Raw genomic sequence first — 20,336 nt, 5'->3', positions numbered from 1 at the left:
CAAAGTAAGAGGGTTATCTGTCGTAACACGTCCCTCAGGGTCCGATAACAGAACCGAAGTAGAAGAGAGAGAGAGAGAGAGACAGAGAGAGAGACTCTTCACTCATTACTCTTCATCATTACTCTTCATCATTATTCCCTCCTGGATATTCTGTTTGTAGAGATGTTTGCTATAGGAGCTTTGGTTAGTTCTTAGTTCCTCATGATTCCTTATTGATATCAGCAAACCTAGTGTCTCTCCTCTCTCCTCCAGGTTCTCACACGGTTCTCCTGAGCATCATTCAAACCCTAAAGCAAGACACAGAGAGAACCTCAGAGACATCACAAGGATACAGAAATAAGAACCAGCTAATTTTAGTAGCACGACGTACATGGTAAAAAATATACTGCTCTAAAACATTGTGAAAGCTGCTTTGTTCAGTGGAGGAGTCGCTGCTGCTGGCTGTCACTCAACACCGTTCACAACTCAGGGATATCTCAGTGTGTTGGAGCAGCACAAGACAGCTCATGAACCAACATCTGTTTGAACCTCATCTAGTGAAGGGTTTTATTTGAAGCAGATTTGAGTGGTGACCTCAGAGTGAGTCCATCAGAGTGAATATCAGACAGCAGCGAGCAGCACTCAGGTCATGAACTGATCAGACAGGACTTTACAGAACTGGAGTTTAATTCACTGAGGAACACTGATGTGGCTGTGAAGATGTGAAGCTCGTCCTCTGCACCCGGGGAGACCAGTGAGAACATTTACACCCATCAGATATGACTTCATCTCATTACTGTACTGTACTGTACCAGCTGACCGACTCTCGTTCTTCACTCGTTCTTGTGTGAAAGATGAGCAGGAATGAAACATCACTGAATTAATGGGTGTTGATTTGGGTGTTGATCGTTTTAATGCAATTCAACAAACTGAAACCATTTCCACACAAATCACCTAAATAAATATAAGGACAAATAAATAAATAAATAAATAAAACTCAAAGCAACAAGAACAGACTTTCTGTTTCAGTCAGACTTTTTCACCGCTTATATAAAGAGCACTGATATCTTACAGCATCACCTTTACACGGCCGCTCCAAAATATCAAAAATAAAATCTAAATTATTATTTAGTAAATGTGCACCTAGTATACATCATGAGGCACGTGCCGCTAAACGCTCCGACACACAATGCTCAAAACACACACACACACACACACACGTGACTGACATGCGGTCTGGAGAGAGAGCTGGCGGACGCCGAGTCCTTCACCGGTCTGTTCTACTTCATGATCAGCGTAAGGAGCAGTGTGGGGAAAGAAATGCTGGAATTCTGTTCACCGGATGATGGTGAAGAGTGAAGATGAGCTTTGGAAGGAGTCAGTGGACTGATGTGTGGCTCAGTCGTGATGAAACATCAGGTGTTTGTGGTGTTTTGATGTAAAACATTTGCTCTACAATATGTGTGCACAGAAGAGGTGATTACATCATACATAGTGTGTGAGGAATGAAATAAAACCCAGTCTTCACATGGAGGTGAGCAGCTCAGAGCAGGTTTCATTTATAAAGACAGTCTAAAGGTAAATATGGCACTGATAGAACAAAGCCAACGGCCACCTGATCAGTTATATAAAAAGTCTCTTGTGTAAAGTCTATGAGTAAAAAATAAGCAGGATTTGTGGAAAAGCTAGTTTCAGGTGGCCGTTTCATGTATGGCGCCCTCCAGTCTTTGGAGATAAACATCTCTCCTGTCTCTCGGTCGAACCGTGGCTTTACGGCGCTGCCGCTCGTCTGTGTGCGCCCGAGTGGAGAAGTTCACCGCCTGCAAACACACAACACAGTGCTCACGTCAACATGGCTTCACTAGCAGTGCGTTAAAGACTAAAGTCTGTACCGGTTAATGGAGTGTGTGGACGTGGACTTACCTGTTATTTACATGCTGTGATGGACTGAGACTGAGTGCAGGACTGAATGAAGACATGCAGGAATGAACATGAATGAACACTGACACCAGACCCTGAGTTCACTTCAGGACACTGACTAACACTCCAGTGTTAATGACTCCACATAACAGTAGAATCTTTTTAAGAGGCTGAGAACCTTTCATTAATGAGCCCTTCTTTTAATCAGCATACTCTCAGGTATTCATTAATGATGATGATGTATATTTGTTTTTTTGTTTTAGACAATCTTTAATTTATCTTTCCTTAACCTCTGAGACGTAAGTTTACATCTTAAACATCAGTTTTTTTGTGCACAAGTTGTAATGTTTAAAGACTCACAGTGAAGCACTGGGTATCTACCACCTTATTGTGTGATCTACTTAAACACTGTTTTGTATATTTGATGTGTGTGTGTGTGTGTGTGTGTGTGTGTGTTATACTCATATGTAATCATCCGTTCTTTGTCAATTATGTGTTTTATACTTTTGGATGTTAAATAAATAAATAAATAAATAAGGGGGTCACGGTGTCTTAGTGGTTAGCACGTTCACCTCACACCTCCAGGGTTGGGGGTTCGATTCCCACCTCCGCCTTGTGTGTGTGGAGTTTGCATGTTCTCCCCGTGCCTCGGGGGTTTCCTCCGGGTACTCCGGTTTCCTCCCTAGTCCAAAGACATGCATGGTAGGTTGATTGGCATCTCTGGAAAATTGTACGTAGTGTGTGATTGTGTGAGTGACTGAGTGTGTGTGTGTGTGCCCTGCGATGGGTTGGCACTCCGTCCAGGGTGTATCCTGCCTTGATGCCCGATGACGCCTGAGATAGGCACAGGCTCCCCGTGACCCGAGGTAGTTCAGATAAGTGGTAGAAGATGAATGAATGAATGAATAAATAAATAAATAAATAAATATGCAAATAAATGAATTAGTATTGCTTTAATAGAACAGGGATTCAAATGCTATAATAAATTATCGAGGTGCAGAATAAATAAATAGAGGTGGAAAATGAAAAGTGTCATAAGAAGAGAGAGAGAGAGAGAGAGAGAGAGAGAGAGAGAGTGCTCACCTGTCCTGGAATAAAAGATGTGGGCACTGGGTGCACAGGGAGAGTTCGTGATGGCAGTGTGTGTGTGGGCTGAAGTCGAGGCTCACTCGACCTCACACACCAGCCCTACAGGAGGTGTGTACAAAGAGAGACACAGAGAGAGAGAAAAGAGAGAGAGAGACACGCACACAGAGAGAAAGAGTGAGAGACACACAGAAAGAGAGAGAGAGAGAGAGACATTTATTAGTGTTCAGTAGCTTAATGATGGTCAGAGTGGTGGAGCTGAAGTCTATCCTGGGAATACTGAGCATGGGGCTGAATACTCCATACAGTGTACCACACACTCACACATACACACACACACACTCACACACGCACACTCACACATACACACACACACACGCACACACGCACACACACACACACACACACACACACACACACACACACTCACACACGCACACACGCACACACGCACACACGCACACACACACACACACACACACACACACACACACACACAAGGTGTGTTCATTTGTTTGGAGACTAGATAGCATTCAATTCCCTCCAAACCCACATGAGAGTGGAGAGTGTGTACTATAATCACTACTATAGACACATTGTGATGATTGTGAATGATTGTGTGTAACCTTTTGTGGGTGCAGGGTGAAGTTGGGGTGCAGGACCTCCCCCACGTCCATGTGACTGTCGTGTTCCAGTTCATACATGTTGTATGATGGGTTTCCGATCTCCACATTCAGGCCTCCGTTAGCCATCGGCTGCCTCTGAACACGCTTCCCTCTGAACACACACATACACACACACACAGGAAAGTTGGCCTGTGCATCAGCACGAGATATGAGAAGTGACGGATATGAAAGAAAGGTCTGACCTTCGTCGTTTACAGATGAGGAGACCAACTGTTAATGTGGCAATGATCAACACCAGCAGAACCAGAGGAACAATGATGCCAATGCTCCCTGACACACACACACACACACACACACACACACAGGGAGAATAGAAAATGTAAAAGATGGAAATCAGGCATAGTAAAAGACATGATAAAGAAGGACTGAAACAAGTGTGTGTGTTATAAAGTGATGACAGCATGGTGTTGATGGGCTACAGAACAAAACAGAACAGTTCCATGGTGTGTGTGTGTGTGTGTGTGTGTGTGTGTGTGTGTGTGTGTGTGTGTGTGTGTGTGTGTGTGTGTGTGAACAGCTGTAGTCTCATGATGGTGGTAGAGTTTAAAGGTTTAAAGTTAAATCTTAATTGGATGATCAGTCTCACACACAAACACACACAAACACACACAGACACACACAGACACACACAGACACACAAACTCACACAACAAATGTGTTTAAGCTCAAGATCAGAATGTAGTGTAACAGATTTAAATATTTTAAATACTATATTATCTCTCCCTGTCCCTAATGAGCAAGCCGGAGGTGAAAAAACTCCCTGAGATGATAAGAGGAAGAAACCTTGAGAGGAACCAGACTCAGAAGTGAACCTCATCCTCATTTGGGTGACACTCTACAGTAAATAGTGTAAATGTAAATAATGTCCTTTCTACAACAGTTTATAATAGTGCAGCCGAGAGCTCCTGAGGAACTAATGGGTCATCATAAACTCTGAGTTCACCACAGACCTGATTGCTGATAAACACCAGAACATACAGCTGACTGACACAACACTGATCTTTAACATTAGTTACTTTAAATCTTTGGTTTGTGGTGGACTAGAGGATTAAATAATCTCTGCAGATTTAGTTGTAATATGTGAATGTCCTCATGCTCCAGTCAGTCTATCATCTCATTACTCAGTGCCTTTCTCTTCACACACTGATCACTCCTTCACTAGACTGATGTCGGTTTTGTCCATTGTTCAGATGTTACGTTCAAAACTGTTCAGGACTTTTTTTAGTTTGCTGAAGCATTTCTCCTCAGAATGCGTCCATAATGATGAGAGATTAAGTGTTGGGTCAGGAGATAATCCCTCAATGACAACTTGTGATACTTGGTGACAAGAACAGTTATAAGGTTACAGCAGAAAATATCTGTGTCTCTCTCTGTCTCTCTCTCTGTGTCTCTCTCTCTCTATCTATCTCTTCCTCTCTCTCTCTTTCTATTTCTATCTAGGAAAATATTATTTTCCTCCCAAATATCAGAAAGTGCTGCTGATGCAAGATGAAACTTGAAGTGTTCTGCAGAAACATCCAACACCAGCACAGTTGGTGGTCAGGGAGAGTCGGGTGAAGACTGAGACATTACAGCAAAATAAATATGAAGGACATGGAGAACAGCACCACAATAATATAACAATAATATATAATACACTGAGGACAAAACAAGTGGGGAGACGAAAGAGTGGATAGAGGGATGGGTGGAGGTGTGGATGGACTGGTGGATGGGACAATGAGAGAATAAATGTATAGGTGGATGAACAAAAAAATGAGTGAATGGGTGTGTGTGTGTGTGTGTGTGTGCGTCATCAGACACTCACTCCCACTGATGATGTCATTCCTGCTGTTGTTGTTTGTAGGTTTTTCACACTGAGTGCCGGTCCAGTTCACTGAGCACCTGAAAACACAAACCACACCCACTTTACATACCTGAGACTCTAAAACCTGCCCATTTTACTCACCTGAAAGCAAACCACACCTACATTACAAACTTAAGTATCATTAAAACCACACAAAGTTTTACACACAAGTATGACATCCAACACACACACATAAACACATACACTCACACACACACACACATAAACACACACACTCACACACACATAAACACATACACTCACCCATACACACACACACACACATATAAACACATACACTCACCCATACACACACACATAAACACATACACTCACACACACACACACACACATATAAACACATACACTCACCCATACACACACACACACACATAAACACATACACACACATATAAACACATATAAACACATACACTCACCCATGCACACACATATAAACACATACACTCACACACACATATAAACTCATACACTCACCCATACACACATACACTCACACACACACATATAAACTCATACACTCACCCATACACACATATATAAACACATACACACACACATATAAACACACACACTCACCCACACACACACACACACACATAAACACACACACACACACACACATAAACACACACTGTGACAAATTCATGGAGGAAAAACCGCCTTTCACCCTCTGCATCAGCAGCCAAGAGGAGAAAGAGTGTAAAAGGTGGCAGTTCAGCACCTTGGCCAGTGGCGCTGAGCGCGATCTCTCAAACTTCAGTACCATGGTCAGCGCCTCTGCGAATGAGAGTGAGGCGGGGCGGCAGAAACTCCCACCAAAAAGCACGGGCCAATCAGGAGAGCACAGCACAAAGCTAGGCTCAGCTGCTAAAGGGAGGTAAGAGGGCACTACTGGACTGTCTGAACTAATATCTCTCTGATATTCTTTTACAGAAACCTCCAGCTGACCCGAAACACCAGATTGCCTGCTGAGCCTACGCCACTCTCCTGGAGAAGATTGCTTTACCACCCTCACACTGCCCAGACTGGGAGCCTGGATCATTGCACAAGAGCTCCTAGAACCCCTGAAATGGAGGCACAAGTTTGTTTTCACTTAACCACTGATTTTTCTGCTGCACTAAATTGCACCAGCACCTTTAAAAAAAAAAATATGACACTGTTTGCTTTCATCCTGTCTCTGTGCCTGTTCTTCTGTGTCCCATCCCTCAGAGTGCCCTACAACACACATAAACACACACAAACACACACTCACACACATTTAAACACATACTCACAAACACTCACACACACACACTCACACACATATAAATACATACACACTCACACACAAACACACACACAAACACACATACACACACACATACACAAACATTTAAACACAAACACACACATATAAACACATATAAACACATACACTCACACACACATACACGCTCACACACACATACACACTCACACATATAAACACATACACACACACTAGTGTTAATTTCGTCAGACAAGACGAGATGAAATATGTTCGTCAACAACCTTTTTTTTTCATGACTAAGACGAGACGATGACGAGACTGCACCACTGTCCAAAAACGCTGACTAAGACTAAATTAACATGCATTATTGTTGACGAAAAAAGACGAGACGAAAATGTTTTGTATAAAATAAAAACTAAGATAAAATCTCTCTTCATTTTCGTCTACAATTGTCTCTGCTTTTTCATCAGCTGTTACGCCTTTAAAATATTCAGCACGAGTTCGCGGCTTCGCTGTTGCTCAAGTTACAGGTCCGTGAAGCGGATCCCGCTTATTATATTGTTACCTACCAAATAAATCGATAATTTAACACAAAATGATGATTTAAAAAGGAGTTTATTGTTTTAAAAACGATTGTATTGTTTCCGCTAAAGAAAATAGTGCGCTCCGTCTCTACGGTGAGAATCCTGTGTGTCCATGGCAACGCTCTGTTTTTCATGGCAACGGTGTGTTATAGTTCGCAGCGGTCTGTTATCAAGAAATAAAATAGTGTGTGTGTAGAAGAATTCGTCCACACACCGCTCAAATAAATAAATAAATAAATAAATAAATAAATAAAATCTCCTGAGCCCAAGTCCACCTTGGTCTAGTCAGGCTTTTTGTGTTAAATTATATTTCCTGTCACTGCGCAGCCTCTTTTATTGTACATGACAGCTTATGTCCCGATGACCGGTCTTTGCATTACGATTAAAAGCAGTATGAATAAAGTAAAAAATGTGATGTGGTCAAGTTCGAGTGTCTGCACTGTTTAAACGTGTTCTCAACTTCTCACTGATACTTTTGTGATTCGCGGAGTTTTGACAGGTTTTATAGCCTTGATATTGTTTCTTATTCAAAAGTGGTGACAGAAAAAACTCAGCACCCCCCAACCTGAAACCTCTTCCCAAGCCCCTGTCACAATCACATCATAATCAAAATTAATAATTAGGCTTAAAAACAAATGTATATGTAAAGGAATCAAGTTTAACAATTACATGTAATATTGCTCCAAATATCATCAATAATGGTGTGTGCAATACCATGTATAACTTGCATTAAGTCAGTAATATATATATATATATATATATATATATATATATATATATACACACACACACACACACACACACACACACACACACACACCTACAGTTTTGATCTTAGGCTTTTCATTAAGTTATTTATTTCCACTATAACACTTGTGTTCCTGATATTATTGCATTTAATGAGGCCTCATTGTATTTATTCTTACAATAGATTCCAGATGTGGTCAAGCTACAATTTTTTGACTAAAATTAAAAGACTTTAGATACCTTGAGTTTTCTTTTGACTAAAACTAGACTAAAATGACGAGACTTTTAGTCGACTAAAACTAAGACTAACAAAAAAAGAGACGTGAATGACTAAATATGACTAAAACTAACAAGGACATTTGGCACAAGACTAAGACTAAATTAAAAATAGGTGACGAAATTAACACTAACACACACACATATAAACACATACACACACACAAACACATACACACAAACACATACACACTCACACATATAAACACATGCAAGCACACTCACACACAAACACAGACACACACACACACTCAAACAGATATAAACACATGCAAAAACACACACACACATACACACTCACACATATAAACACATGCAAGCACACTCACACACAAACACAGACACACACACTCAAAGATATAAACACATGCAAAAACACACACACACAAAGACACACTCACACACACAAACACATACACACACACTCACACACATATAAACACACACACATACACACACAATAACACATATATATACACACACGAGTGAAAATCAGTGTGAAAAAACTCAGTAAACCTGGAACTCAGAATACTGCCTCACATTAGAGTCAGCACTGAAACAGGAAGTGAGACGTGACAGATCAGAGAGTGGGGATCAGGAGACAAACATGACACTCAATTTTCCTCAAAATGTCAGGCATTGATGGCCTTTTTCAGCTTAGCTCACCTGCCTCATCTCATCAAACTCTTCTTCAGTCTGAGTGCTCTACAGAGAGCAGGTCTTCAGTGCACTTTACTCTCAACTCATAATGATCATGTCCTACTTCCTGTGAAGGCCACGCCCTCTACACTGAGGGTCTACATGGTGAAGGGAAGGAAAATAGCAGCGCTTTGTCTTGCACTTCAACATCCGCCTTTCAGACCCGAACGTTCTGCTGATAAAGACGTGATCAGAAAGCCCTTCACACTGCTCCACAGCTCTACAGTCACTCAACTGGAACCTCGCTGCACAACATCACACTCAAGTCACGAAATCCACATTCTATTAATATGCAAATTAGAAATAATTCCACACTGCTGTTCAATCACCTGGATTTGCATTCTGAGTCTTACAATTAAGCCCTAACTGAATAAGGTGTCAGGAAAGTCTGGGACTATTCCCTGCCTGGACACTAGGGGGACATTATGGTAGGCCTTGTTTGTCTGTACCATGTGCCTTTGTTTGTGTGTTGTGTTTCCGTGTTCCTAGTGTTTGTAGCCTTTGTGATTTTTCCTTAATAAAACCCCTTTTAATGTTATCCCTGCATCTGAGTCTAGATTTGATCATTGACGACTCTGACAGAAGGAGCTTTATTCTTCTCACATCACACCGATTATTCACATCATTTACATTATCAAAATTAAAACAAAACATTTTATTTTACACGTCATGACTCTAGAATATAAACACTTTTCATTTTCTTATTGATATATATCGCAAAAATATTGAACTTTTCCAAGAGAGTCGAATTTTTACAGATGCTGTCAGGATCCTGCCCCTGCTGTCCTGCCCCGTCCTTGTCTCTTCCTCCCTGCCTCTGCACACCTGTTCCTCATGTGTTGATTGTCTATGACAGCGCTGAATCCTTGTTGTTGTTGTTGTATTTGTCGTGTCCTTGTCCCTGTTTTGTTTTTTCATTTATTAAATTTGTTTATTTTTACGCTATTCTGCATTTGGGTCTGTATTTACTCCTCATCGCTGAATAAAGTCTCTTTATACAAATATGCTTTCTCCATATCAGTACTGTGTCATCTCGAGTTATCACAAAGAACAATGTCACACTTTTGATCATTTATAGTTATCCAGTTACATGATCACTGTATCAATCACTACAATACAAAGAAGTAATGATGAGAACTGATGTCTTCCTCTGAAAATACATTCTGGAGCTTGTGACGGTGTACAGGAAGTTTTACTGATGAACAGATTTAAAATGACAAAAAACTGAAACATGACAAAACGGAGTCTAACACTAGACTGGTGTGTGATGGGGAAAAACACTTCCAGGTTTTGAATGCTAAAATTTCTTTTCTATTTTGTACAAAGACGTATTTCTGTGAAATGTCCTGTACCCTGTAATAGTGTGTGTCAGACAGCAGTAATGTAAGTGTGTGAAAAGCACAGACCTGTCTCACTGATACAGCACTAAAGGTTCAGTCCATTAGAGTGACGTCCACACCGAGCACACGGCACAAAAACACCTACTACAACTTTCAGATTTTCTCCTTGAGACTGTAAATGACATTTAAACCGGAAAGCTGCTTTTATGAGAGGCAGAACCTTGAAAATAAAAAGAAAACGCACATCAGTGAAAAAGATGCTTTCATGTAACTCAAGACACATAGCAGGTGTATCGAGGGATTCAAACACTCTGTGCTTCTAACTATAAAACCTCAAGACTAAAAAAAAGGAGCAGAGAATGGAAGAGAAATTGTACAAAAGAAAAATAAATAAATAAATGAAAGGCTTTGATGGGATGAGATGAACCTGAGAGAAAAGCTCTTATTGTTAATATGCTAATCATGACAGGTCCTTTGCCGTCTCTCCACCTTTTCATTAACGCCTTTTAACCTTTGCCAAACAAGCTCCGGTCATCTACATACGAATGAAAGGTGTCTCGTTCCTGAAAACCTGAGATTTAATGGACAACAGGGAAGAGAAATGAACGAATATTAATGTGTGTGGTTATGGTCTGCTGAATGAGGGGAGCTCTGGATGGAGGGAGGAAGATGGATGGAATGATAGAAACCGATGCCTTCTTTATAATGTTAAAGCGGCGATAGAAAAGAAAAACAACTCTATAAATGAGCAGGGAAAGAAGTCTGAATAGTTTAATACACGAGAGAAAGAGACATGAGGATTCAGACAAAATCGCTTTTAAGGAGAGTGTCCATCAGCTCCCTCATTGTCCACACACACACACACACACACACACACACACACACACACACACACTCATGTGAAATCAATTTAGGGCTGATTATTTTCTCTCTGCTTTTCTCAGGCTTAGTCATGGTTCACACTCCATTCCAATCAGTTCCTAACAAGTACCCTAGATAGGCAGCAGTGCACGTCTGAGGTTACAGTTTGGTCCCATTCATCACACAGCTGTTCACTGCACCAGAATCATCTGCTAATGTAAGTGAATCATTTATCAAGTGGTTTCTGAATACAAGTTAATTACCAGAGGATTTATTTTGATTCTAAATGAATCAGTTGAGGAATTATTTACAACTATAAATGATTCACTAAATAAAAAAGAAATAGAATATTTACGTAATGGGTTGTTAATGAATGTTCATGAATAAGAAACAAAAACAATAGGTGCTGCATATATAACTTAGGGAATCATTTCTAAATGCAAGTGATTCACTCAAGGAGTCATTTAGAAATTGATCAGTTTATTCAAATTAATCAGTAAAGAAATCTTTTATGAATGAAAGCAAATGACTCAAGTGTTTTCAATGGAAGATAATCATTGGAGTCATTCACATATGAAAGCTAATCACCCGAGAAGTTTTTTTTTTTTTTATAAAAAATTAATCACACAAGGAAGTGTTCATGAATGTAAGTGAATCACTCAAGAAGATCATGAATGTAAGTGAATCACTCAAGAAGATCATGAATGTAAGTGAATCATAAGGTCAGTTGTTTATGTGTGTACTGTAATCACTTCTGGAGTCTGTGTCTGAATGTAGACTAATCACTTGTAAAGTTCTTTATCAGTATAAACGAATCACTTGAGGAATTGTGCATGAATGTAAACTCATTTCATAAGGAACCTTTATGAATCCCAGGGAATCGATTAGAGAGTTGTTTATAAATATTTGTTTTTACAAATATAACTTTGAGAATTCTATTAGAAATGCATTTTAAATGATCATAGAGTTATTTACAAAGGAGAATGTGATCATTGTGAAAGTTTAACTAACTACATCACAGTTTATGTAGTGAACGAATGCTAGTTAACTACCTGGATCTGTTATGGACTGAACACTACCTGAGGCATCTGTCCAGGACAGACACTGAAAATCCTCAACATGATGTTTAACGTGGACCAAAGAAAAAGGGAGACACCTTCAAAAGAGGTGGAGCCTAAATCAGCTGATCAGAATGAAACATAACTACAAACAGACAGACAGACAGAAAGGCAGACAGAAAGGCAGACAGACAGACAGACAGACGGACAGACAGACAGAAAGGCAGACAGACAGACGGACAGAAAGGCAGACAGACAGACGGACAGACAGACAGACAGACGGACGGACAGACAGACAGGCAGACAGACAGAAAGGCAGACAGACAGACAGACAGACGGACAGACAGACAGACAGAAAGGCAGACAGACAGACGGACAGACAGACAGACAGACGGACAGACAGACAGACAGACAGACAGAAAGGCAGACAGACAGAAAGGCAGACAGACAGACGGACAGACAGACAGAAAGGCAGACAGACAGACGGACAGACAGACAGACAGACGGACGGACAGACAGACAGGCAGACAGACAGAAAGGCAGACAGACAAACGGACAGACAGACAGACAGACAGAAAGGCAGACAGACAGACGGACGGACGGACGGACAGACAGACAGACAGACGGACAGACAGACAGACAGACAGACGGACAGACAGACAGACAGACGGACGGACGGACAGACGGACGGACAGACAGACAGACAGACAGACAGACAGACTGACTCACTGGCAGAAGGGTAGAGATGTCTCCGAGTCGAGATGACAGGTTCCTCCATTAGAGCAATAACCATCACACACATGACAACTGGACGCAATCTTCCCACTAGAGCAGCTGCAGACACACACACACACACACACACACACACACACACACACACACACACACACACATACTCTATCATCATGAACACAAAACATAATCAAATAAAATATAGCATGTAGTGAAATGTTAATGAGTGCATAACGTTAATGTTAGTGTTAATTCCACAGACAGAGTGAATATTAATACTTTGTGTGTTTGAGTGTGAGAGAAAATGAACATTGTATTAAATCACAGCAAATTAGTTTAGATTTCGTTCTTCAGCAAATAAAGTAATGAATTGGATAAACTCTCTCTCTCTCTCTCTTTTTCTCCTTCTCTCTCTCTCTCCACCTGTCTCTCTCTCTGACTGTCTCTCTCTCTCTCTCTCTCTCTCTCTCTCTCTTTCTCCTTCTCACTCTCTCTCCACCTATCTCTCTCTCCGTCTGTCTCTCTCCCTTTGCATCTCTCTCTCTGTCTGTCTCTCTGTCGCACTCACTCACACACTCACTCACACACTCACTCACACACTCACTCACACACTCACTCGCCCACACACACACACACACACACACACACTCACCCACACACACACGCACCACACTCACTTGCAGAAGACGTCTCCAGTGGCGTTGTGTATGAAACATGGCGCGTCTCTGCAGTGGACACAGCGGTCTGTCTCACACCTCACACCCTCATAGCGCTCTGGACACACACACTCCACACGACCGGCACTCAACACAGAGCATGCCTTCCAGTTCACACAGTAATGCTGACAGATATCTGACACACACACACACACACACACACACACACACACACACACACACACATTACAATATTATATAGTGTATTATATGTGTAATAACTGAGTCATGCAGTTAGTAATAAACATGTACTAACATTAATTATGTTTAATAGTGTGCAGTAAATACATATATATTATAAGTTTTATTACATGTTATTAAATGTACAGTGAATGTAATACATGAGCATTATAATGTATAATAAATAGAAATGTTATATTATGTAATAAACATGGAATATAACGTGTAATACATGACTGTCAAAGTGTATTAAATGTTTATTACTGTATAAAATAAATATGTGTTACAGAAAGACAGACAGGGAGAGAGACAGACAGGGAGAAAGACAGACAGGGAGAGACAAAGGGATAGACAGGGAGAGAGACAGACAGGGAGAGAGACAGACAGGGAGAGACAAAGGGATAGACAGGGAGAGAGACAGACAGGGAAAGAGACAGACAGGGAGAGAGACAGAGAGACAGACAGGGAGAGAGACAGAGGGACAGACAGGGAGTGAGACAGAAAGACAGACAGAGAGGGAGAGAGGGAGTGAGACAGAGAGGGAGTGAGACAGAAAGACAGACAGAGAGACAGAGAGGGAGTGAGACAGAGAGGGAGTGAGACAGAAAGACAGACAGAGAGACAGAGAGGGAGTGAGACAGAGAGGGAGTGAGACAGAAAGACAGACAGGGAGAGAGACAGAGAGGGAGTGAGACAGAGAGACAGACAGGGAGTGAGACAGAAAGACAGACAGAGAGACAGAGAGGGAGTGAGACAGAGAGGGAGTGAGACAGAAAGACAGACAGAGAGACAGAGAGGGAGTGAGACAGAGAGGGAGTGAGACAGAAAGACAGACAGAGAGACAGAGAGGGAGTGAGACAGAAAGACAGACAGAGAGACAGAGAGGGAGTGAGACAGAAAGACAGACAGGGAGAGAGACAGAAAGACAGACAGAGAGACAGAGAGGGAGTGAGACAGAGAGACAGACAGACTCACGGTGAGAGCAGCGTTCTCCAGTGTATTCAGCACTGCAGAGGCAGAATGGCTGGTTGCCCGCAGTAACGCCACACGATCCACTGTTCAGACAGAAACCATCACACACACTCCTTTCACACACCACCCCAGAAAACCCCAACACACACTGACACACACGCCTTCCTACAGAGAGGGGGGTACAGTATAAAAGAATGAAGAATTAGAAAAGTAGGGACACAAGACACAAAAAGAAGTGTGTGTGTGTGTGTGTGTGTGTGTGTGTGTGAGCTACCTGTTACAGTAGTAGAACAGGATGCTCCGTTGTGACAGTGTCCAATGCAGTGATCAGTTTCACACTGATCCCCTGAGAACCCTGACCTACACACACATCGAGCCTGTCCTCTCTCATTCAACACACACCGTCCTCCATTCAAACACACTGCCAGACATGGAGCACCTGCAACACACACACACACACACACACACACACACACACACACACACACACAGGGTAGCAGGTTAAGGACATGTTGAGGCCAATTCTAATTGTAAATCTGCCTTTTCTTAGCCAGATCTGGGGCTATTATAACATGGAGGGAATTATGAGCAGCTATAAATACACCTGTGGATTTTAGTGCAAAACATTTCACGTGTCTGCTAGTAAGATGAAGATGAAAATAAATGTCATTTTTCAGCAGGACAATGACCCAAAGCACACATTCACATCACCATAGGAGTGATTAAAGCCAGAGCAGAAAGCCAGGAGCTGTATCACTAAACATCAGGGTGACCTGCAGCAGGCTGTGTGAAGCTCTTACAAACACACAGAACTGAATGTTTTTCTAATAAAGACTCCGGATTAGACCCCAAAACCCTGAGTAGTGAAAAACAAACAAAAGGTTTTTCATTTTCTCCCTAAAAATGTTTCTGACTGGTTTTCACTTTTTTTTACATGCTGTAATTTCAGTGGAAAAAGTTCTTACAGGATTTTGTTATTTTATTTTTTCCATCATAAAAACCTGACAGTTTAACAGCAGGGGTGTGTAAACTTTTGTGTTTGTGTGTATGTGTGTGTGTGTATCCTGTGTGGTAAACACTTCAGTCAAAAGCACTGAAGCGAGACATGTTTTGACCCTGAGCACTGTGGGTGGATCAGTGTTGTACTATCACAGAAACACAGAAACACAGACACACAACTCTTTATACTGTCACACATCAGACGCTCACAGATGCTGCCAGAAAAAAACATGAAGAAATCTTCTCAAAAGCCCTCAAGCAAACCCACATTTACCCCAAAACACACACACACACACACACACACACAGATACACAGATACACACACACACAGATACACACACAAAGACACACACACAAATATACACACAAAGACACACACACACAGATATACACACACATATATACACACACACAGATACACACACACACACACACGCTGATACACACACAAAGACACACACACAGATATACACACAAAGACACACACACAGATATACACACAAAGACACACACACAGATATACACACACACAGATACACACACAAAGACATGTTAAGGAGACATTGTGCAAAACCTCAAAGCACAAGCCTGTCTATTCCTCAAAACCACAAAACACTTGTCTCAAAATAAAATATTCACCTAAAAGTGTCAAAAACAGTAAAAAGTTTGAGATCTAAAAACAAGATGTGACCAAAAAACCTCAAAACATGAAAAAAGCTCTGAATCTGTTGCTGTGATGAGTGTCTGTGTGTGTGTCTGTACAGTATATGTGTGTGTGTATGTATGTGTGTGTGTCTGTATATGTGTGTGTCTGTATATGTGTGTGTGTCTGTATGTGTGTGTGTCTGTGTATGTGTGTCTGTACAGTATACGTGTGTGTATGTATGTGTGTGTGTGTCTGTATATGTGTGTGTCTGTATATGTGTGTGTGTGTCTGTGTATGTCTGTGTGTGTGTTTCTGTGTATGTATATGTGTGTGTATATGTGTGTGTGTCTGTATGTGTGTGTCTGTATGTGTGTGTGTCTGTGTATGTGTGTCTGTATATGCGTGTGTATGTGTGTGTCTGTGCATGTGTGTATGTATGTGTGTCTGTGCATGTATGTATGTGTGTGTCTGTGTATGTATATGTGTGTGTGTGACGTGACGTGACATACAGCTAAGTACGGTGACCCAGACTCAGAATTCATTCTCTGCATTTAACCCATCCAAAGTGCACACACACACAGCAGTGAACACACACACACAGCAGTGAACACACACACCGTGAACACACACCCGGAGCAGTGGGCAGCCATTTATGCTGCGGCGCCCAGGGAGCAGTTGGGGGGATTCGGTGCCTTGCTCAAGGGCACCTCAGTCGTGGTATTGCCGGCCCGAGACTCGAACCCACAACCTTACGGTTAGGAGTCAGACTCTCTAATCATTAGGCCACGACTTCCCCACCAAGTGTGTGTGTGTGTATGTGTGTGTCTGTTTTGTGTATGTATGTGCGTGTCTGTGTATGTGTGTGTATGTATATGTGTGTGTGTGTTTTGTGTATGTGTGTCTGTTTTGTGTATGTGTGTGTGTCTGTGTATATGTGTTTGTTTTGTGTATGTGAGTATGTGAGTGTGTATGTGAGTGTGTATATGTTTGTGTGTATGTGAGTGTGTATGTGTGTATATGTTTGTGTGTATGTGAGTGTGTATGTGTGTATATGTTTGTGTGTATGTGAGTGTGTATGTGTGTATATGTGTATATGTGTGTCTGTGTGTATGTGAGTGTGTAAGACAGAGGTACCTCTGCTCCTGGTGTCTATACATGTCCTGTTGATGAGAGATTTCCCCTCAGGACACACACATCTCGCCCCACTCGGGTTCAACAGACACAAAAATTCACAGTTCATCCTCACACATGGATTTAACACTAAGAGAGAGAGAGAGAGACACAGAGAGAGAGAGAGAGAGAGAATTAACATGAAGGTGTCTCACTCTCTGTGTAAACAGGATGATGAGTTAATGTGAGGTGTCTCACTCTCTGTGTAAACAGGGTGATGAGTTAATGTGTTAATGTGAGGCGTCTCACTCTCTGTGTAAACAGGGTGATGAGTTAATGTGTTAATGTGAGGTGTCTCACTCTGTGTAAACAGGGTGATGAGTTAATGTGTTAATGTGAGGTGTCTCACTCTGTGTAAACAGGGTGATGAGTTAATGTGTTAATGTGAGGTGTCTCACTCTCTGTGTAAACAGGGTGATGAGTTAATGTGAGGCGTCTCACTCTCTGTGTAAACAGGGTGATGAGTTAATGTGAGGTGTCTCACTCTGTGTAAACAGGGTGATGAGTTAATGTGTTAATGTGAGGCGTCTCACCCTCTGTGTAAACAGGGTGATGAGTTAATGTGAGGCGTCTCACTCTCTGTGTAAACAGGGTGATGAGTTAATGTGAGGTGTCTCACTCTGTGTAAACAGGGTGATGAGTTAATGTGAGGTGTCTCACTCTCTGTGTAAACAGGGTGATGAGTTAATGTGAGGCGTCTCACTCTCTGTGTAAACAGGGTGATGAGTTAATGTGAGGCGTCTCACTCTCTGTGTAAACAGGGTGATGAGTTAATGTGAGGCGTCTCACTCTCTGTGTAAACAGGGTGATGAGTTAATGTGAGGCGTCTCACTCTCTGTGTAAACAGGGTGATGAGTTAATGTGTTAATGTGAGGCGTCTCACCCTCTGTGTAAACAGGGTGATGAGTTAATGTGAGGCGTCTCACTCTCTGTGTAAACAGGGTGATGAGTTAATGTGTTAATGTGAGGCGTCTCACTCTCTGTGTAAACAGGGTGATGAGTTAATGTGAGGCGTCTCACTCTCTGTGTAAACAGGGTGATGAGTTAATGTGTTAATGTGAGGCGTCTCACCCTCTGTGTAAACAGGGTGATGAGTTAATGTGAGGTGTCTCACTCTCTGTGTAAACAGGGTGATGAGTTAATGTGTTAATGTGAGGCGTCTCACTCTCTGTGTAAACAGGGTGATGAGTTAATGTGAGGCGTCTCACTCTCTGTGTAAACAGGGTGATGAGTTAATGTGAGGCGTCTCACTCTCTGTGTAAACAGGGTGATGAGTTAATGTGAGGCGTCTCACTCTCTGTGTAAACAGGGTGATGAGTTAATGTGTTAATGTGAGGCGTCTCACCCTCTGTGTAAACAGGGTGATGAGTTAATGTGAGGTGTCTCACTCTCTGTGTAAACAGGGTGATGAGTTAATGTGTTAATGTGAGGCGTCTCACTCTCTGTGTAAACAGGGTGATGAGTTAATGTGTTAATGTGAGGTGTCTCACTCTGTGTAAACAGGGTGATGAGTTAATGTGTTAATGTGAGGCGTCTCACTCTCTGTGTAAACAGGGTGATGAGTTAATGTGAGGCATCTCACTCTCTGTGTAAACAGGGTGATGAGTTAATGTGAGGCGTCTCACTCTCTGTGTAAACAGGGTGATGAGTTAATGTGAGGTGTCTCACTCTCTGTGTAAACAGGGTGATGAGTTAATGTGTTAATGTGAGGCGTCTCACCCTCCTGTTGTTTATACCGGTGAAACACCAGCACACTGGAGGCTCCCTGTACAGACAGCTGAAGCGTGCTGGCTCGTTGTCTGCCGTATTTGTGAACACGGAACACACGATGGTTCAGCGCTGTGGCGTAAATATAATCCTCAAACACATCGATACGGAACGGCTGAGACACACCTGCAGGAAGATCAGGTCTGATCACACAACTGCACACACACACACACACACACACACACACACACACACACACACTACTGCTGCGCCTTAATTATTAACGTTTACTAACCACTGCTGTCTGGACTCCATCTTTGCTTCTGTCTGTCTGTGTGTCTATCTTTTTGTCTTCATGTTCGTCTGCATCTATGTCTATTTGTCTGCTGGCTATATTTACTAATCACTGCTCTAATCACTGCTCTAATCACTGCTCTAATCACTGCTCTAATCACTAATCACTGCTCTAATCACTGCTCTAATCACTAATCACTGCTCTAATCACTGCTCTAATCACTAATCACTGCTCTAATCACTGCTCTAATCACTGCTCTAATCACTAATCACTGCTCTAATCACTGCTCTAATCACTAATCACTGCTCTAATCACTAATCACTGCTCTAATCACTGCTCTAATCACTGCTCTAATCATTGCTCTAATCACTAATCACTGCTCTAATCACTGCTCTAATCACTAATCACTGCTCTAATCACTGCTCTAATCACTAATCACTGCTCTAATCACTAATCACTGCTCTAATCACTAATCACTGCTCTAATCACTGCTCTAATCACTAATCACTGCTCTAATCATTGCTCTAATCACTAATCACTGCTCTAATCACTGCTCTAATCACTAA

General features: G+C 41.8%; 1 protein-coding gene across 1 annotated transcript in view; it reads right to left on the bottom strand.

Annotated features, from left to right (window-relative positions):
- Positions 1 to 1,122: 1,122 nt before the first annotated feature.
- LOC132838870 (low-density lipoprotein receptor-related protein 1B-like) overlaps positions 1,123 to 20,336 on the bottom strand; it is a 209,091-nt gene continuing 189,877 nt past the window's right edge. Inside the window, exons 81-91 of the mRNA XM_060859502.1 lie at positions 19,488 to 19,661; positions 17,733 to 17,858; positions 15,227 to 15,391; positions 14,956 to 15,117; positions 13,762 to 13,936; positions 13,082 to 13,186; positions 5,476 to 5,552; positions 3,854 to 3,941; positions 3,612 to 3,762; positions 2,983 to 3,087; positions 1,123 to 1,799 (exon numbers count right to left, since the gene is read on the bottom strand). Coding sequence (XP_060715485.1) covers positions 1,671 to 1,799; positions 2,983 to 3,087; positions 3,612 to 3,762; positions 3,854 to 3,941; positions 5,476 to 5,552; positions 13,082 to 13,186; positions 13,762 to 13,936; positions 14,956 to 15,117; positions 15,227 to 15,391; positions 17,733 to 17,858; positions 19,488 to 19,661 — 1,457 coding nt within the window. The 3' untranslated portion in view covers positions 1,123 to 1,670. The remainder of the gene's footprint in view (positions 1,800 to 2,982; positions 3,088 to 3,611; positions 3,763 to 3,853; positions 3,942 to 5,475; positions 5,553 to 13,081; positions 13,187 to 13,761; positions 13,937 to 14,955; positions 15,118 to 15,226; positions 15,392 to 17,732; positions 17,859 to 19,487; positions 19,662 to 20,336) is intronic.

The sequence above is a fragment of the Tachysurus vachellii genome, chromosome 23 (genome assembly GCF_030014155.1).
Source record: "Tachysurus vachellii isolate PV-2020 chromosome 23, HZAU_Pvac_v1, whole genome shotgun sequence".
NCBI classification, from domain to species: Eukaryota; Metazoa; Chordata; class Actinopteri; order Siluriformes; family Bagridae; genus Tachysurus; species Tachysurus vachellii.
This window is presented reverse-complemented; position numbering and strand designations above follow the sequence as displayed.